Source organism: Centruroides sculpturatus, unplaced genomic scaffold (assembly GCF_000671375.1).
Source record: "Centruroides sculpturatus isolate CEXI.00-Female unplaced genomic scaffold, Cexi_2.0 scaffold274, whole genome shotgun sequence".
Classification (NCBI taxonomy): domain Eukaryota; kingdom Metazoa; phylum Arthropoda; class Arachnida; order Scorpiones; family Buthidae; genus Centruroides; species Centruroides sculpturatus.
Genome location: NW_019384458.1, coordinates 285,274 through 289,685, shown reverse-complemented (window position 1 = coordinate 289,685; position 4,412 = coordinate 285,274). Strand labels below are relative to the sequence as shown.

Below are 4,412 nucleotides of genomic sequence, written 5' to 3'. Positions count from 1 at the left end.
ATTTTTGTGACTGCATACTGTTTACCAACTGCTGAATTCTTGGTTCAGTGCTACTCAAAGCAAATGCATGTCGGCACTGGCATCCAACTGATTTCGATGTTTATTTTTAATTATCAAAAGCACTGAGAATCCTTGCTCGCATAAATATGTGGTTGAAAATAAAGTTAGGTACTGTAAAACAATTTCTCGAATTTTAGGGAAGGGAATTTTAGGGCAATAGCTTTCTGGCTCCAAAAATCTTTAAGATTAATTCCTGTCTCGAATGTATCCTTGCAGTTACTATCATGTTGCATTTCAATTAACTCTTCTTGTATTTCATCCTGCACCTCAGAAATGTTGATTATGAAAGGATTGCAAATCAGGTTCTGAATGCCTTTGTCCTTGCAGTCAGGAAAATAGCGGTTGAATTCATTTTTCAAGCTTTGCAAATGGAATGGAATGTTTTTTTTGTATTTGTCCTTTAATCTCAGCACACTGTCAATCAATAATTGGGTTCAATGTATCAAACGCAGAAAAATTCTCTCTTTCGACTTTGCTGATCCATAAGTCAATTTTAGCGATAAACGCACTGATTTTATCTTCAAATGCAAATTTATTGCTAGTGACTTCCAATTTCATATTTTCTGACCGCACATCATACCCCAGCCCAGTCCACTATCTGCTCTAACCTTGACATACTGCGCATTGTCATCAACTCGTCTTTTATTTAATAATTTTGGGATAACTTCACCGACCACTTCAGGTGCTTTCAGGGACCACCAGTGGTCCACGGACCACAGGTTAAGAACAACGGGGCTAGAAGTAGGCAATTATGCTTCCATCTTGTGTTAAATTTAATAATTATAAATAGTTAATTTTTAATTCAGACATTTCTAAAATTTAATTTGAAATTGGTCATTAAATTTAATACGAGATGGCATCATAACTGCTACCTCTAGGTCAAATTAATTACAGATATGTCATACTAACCTTGTATTGCTTTGCAGTTACAACTTAAAAATGACACAACACAAACATTTTTGACCCACTTCTAGGGTCTTCCTCAGATGTTTTATAAGTTTTTCTGGTGCGATTCCAATTTTTAACCGTTCAGGTCTCCAGTGCTTCTATCTTCAGAATTTAAGTAGTAACTGCAAAGCTATACAAGGTTAGTATGATGTATCTGTAATTATTACTTTGTTTGTTGGATGGATTTAATCAAATTAATTAATTTCTATTATTTAATTATAGCCTTTACATAGCCCAAGAATTTGGCATATTGTTTGGTGTGTTTATTATGTAACGGGTTATGGTTGTTGATGTTTAAAAGTAATATGTGTGAACACAAGTTTGGAAAAATGTGTGATCACAAGCTACATTAAGATGCTAGCGGAACGACTGCTAAACACAGACTGATGGAGCATGTGCACAATTTAGGACTTTCCCTCTACTCATCACTCATTATGTGAAACATTGCTCGTTAAGTGAGGCAATTTTTTACAATTTGTTTTGCTTGTTATGTGAAACGCTCATAATGCGAGGTGCTTGTTAAGTGAGGTTCCACTGTAGTGTGATCTAAATCACATGATCCAATGCAACATGTTGGAACAGGAGTTATAAAACAATGAATTATAGTGAATCTTCAAGTTTTAGTTATTTTAACAAGCCCATTTAATGTCAGAGTCACTTCTCNTGCAAAGCTATACAAGGTTAGTATGATGTATCTGTAATTATTACTTTGTTTGTTGGATGGATTTAATCAAATTAATTAATTTCTATTATTTAATTATAGCCTTTACATAGCCCAAGAATTTGGCATATTGTTTGGTCTGTTTATTATGTAACGGGTTATGGTGGTTGATGTTTAAAAGTAATATGTGTGAACACAAGTTTGGAAAAATGTGTGATCACAAGCTACATTAAGATGCTAGTGGAACGACTGCTAAACACAGACTGATGGAGCATGTGCACAATTCAGGACTTTCACTCTACTCATCACTCGTTATGTGAAACATTGCTCGTTAAGTGAGGCAATTTTTTACAATTTGTTTTGCTTGTTATGTGAAACACTCATAATGCAAGGTGCTTGTTAAGTGAGGTTCCACTGTAGAGTGATCTAAATCACATGATCCAATGCGACATGTTGGAACAGGAGTTATAAAACAATGAATTATAGTGAATCTTCAAGTTTTAGTTATTTTAACAAGCCCATTTAATGTCAGAGTCACTTCTCTTTTTTTCTTTAGCTTTATCTACATGATGTTGCTCTTTCTTATCAGATGTCTTCACTCCTTTCGTTTGTTAATTTTCTCTTCAGTTACTTCCTTTTTTCATATCAGTCTTTATATAACCTTTCCATCTTTTCCTTCACCTATTCTTGCTCCTCCTCCCCTCAACTTCTGCCTTCATCATCATCCTGCCCACTTAGTTGTTAACACTACATAATATACCTATATCATTGACGTCTCAGAAAACCATAATTAAAAAACATTTGTATAAATTCCATGATTATTAGTTGATAATGATTCTGTTAACATTAATAAGAAACTATCTGATTAAATTTTATTTAGTAAATATGTAATGCACTCAAAAATTTCAGAATTTGTTTGGCTTGTTTTTACCTTTCTTCTTATTATAGAGTATAACATAAAAAAAGTATGGTGATTGGTCAAACTTCGATTCTCCCTGTTTTTCATTTCTTGATATTTTCAGTCTAGGAACGCAAAAATGTAAAAAAAAAACCTCTTACAAGATTGTGTGTTGGCATCTATTTTGCATTATTTCTCAGGACTGGATGATCCAAAAATTCTGAAATTTGGTGTGATTCTTTCTATATCTGCAGCATTAATGCTATTAAATTTTGTTAATTAAAAGTCAAGAGGATGGGGAGATACAGGATGGTTGTGTGTTATACCTTGAGAAGATAAGACTTGATGAAAATTTTATTGTTATTGGCATTTAAAATTTTTTAAAAACTCATTTCTACCCTCAAAATGTAGTTTTTTGCTTTCTTATAATAAATAAAAATATAAAAACTATTTTTTTAATAAAATAACCATAACAGATGCAACAACACAATATTAACTTCGAGCTAGTGTCTTAGTGCTTTTTAAGCTTAAACTTCTCAATTTAAAAAAATAATATATTTATTACAATTCAACAGAGTTACTTTTATAAGCTCTTGTTATTTAAATTTTATATCATGGTATAATTTAAAATTATTGGACTTTCTTTTTGGTATCTTTAACCTTATTGTTGAGTGCCAGGAAGGTCAAGAAAGGAGCCCTTGCCTTTTTTTTCTTTTCCTTCCGAATTATTTAAATCATATTTATAGATAAATAATTAAACTTTTACAGATATATAATAAATGTACATTTTGTGCTAAACTATTCTAGTTGTTGTATGTAAATTAAAGGTTTATTGTAGTCCAAAAAAAATTTTTTATTTATAAGAATGTTATTTGATTTTATTATTTATTCCATAAATTCTTTACAGCTTGTCACAGCTTCGATTACCTTCTATACATCGATATTTCAGTAGTGAAGCAGTCAATCAAACTGCAGTAGATATTAATAAAGTTCCTTTGACAGATCCTTTGCCAAAGTTTCCAATACCTATTTATGCAAAATCAACAGATTATAATTATGAAACTAAGGTATCAACTTTAAGTAATGGTTTGAGAATTGCTTCTCAGAATAAATTTGGACAGTTTTGCACGGTTGGAGGTAAGAGAATTATATTATTTATTTGACAATAAAGAGTTTATTTCATCTTAAAAATAGTTAAATCAAATATAATAAATAAAAAGACAAGTCAATTCCAAAAATTTTTTTTAAAACTTTTGTCGATCACCTTTTATTTTTGTTAAAATTCCAGGATAAACTTCAGCAACCGGACCTTCCTTTTTAGGCTACACGGTCGCCTTAACAGTCCTTTGTAATACAGAAATAATCCAATAAAACCTTGTAAAAAAGTTGTAAAAAATTGGAGTTGGTGATCTTGGACGTCTTTAGGTTTTCATCCTTCTTCCATTCGGGAATCTCGGACTTATATTTACTCAAGGAATGCACTGTTAAATGTAAATTGTCCTTATTCTCCTCCTGGCGGCGAATTATTACAAAAAACTTTCTATTTTAAAATTTCGCTGGATGTAAAAATTTTTCAATAAATAAAAAGACAAGTCAATTCCAAAAATTTTTTAAAAACTTTTGTCGATCACCTTTTATTTCCGTTAAAATTCCAGGATAAACTTCAGCGACCGACCTTCCTTTTTAGGCTACACGGTCGCCTTAACAGTCCTTTAAAATACAGAAATAATCCAATAAAACCTTGTAAAAAAGTTGTAAAAAATCATCAAAAGATCACCAACTCCAATTTTTTACAACTTTTTTACAAGGTTTTATTGGATTATTTCTGTATTATAAAGGACTGTT

At 31.4% G+C, this 4,412-nt stretch overlaps 1 protein-coding gene across 1 annotated transcript in view; it reads left to right on the top strand.

Annotated features, from left to right (window-relative positions):
- Nucleotides 1–4,412, top strand: part of LOC111620725 (mitochondrial-processing peptidase subunit alpha-like) — a 67,494-nt gene that overhangs the window by 3,793 nt on the left and 59,289 nt on the right. The window contains 1 exon segment of the mRNA XM_023362715.1: nucleotides 3,475–3,704. Coding sequence (XP_023218483.1) covers nucleotides 3,475–3,704 — 230 coding nt within the window.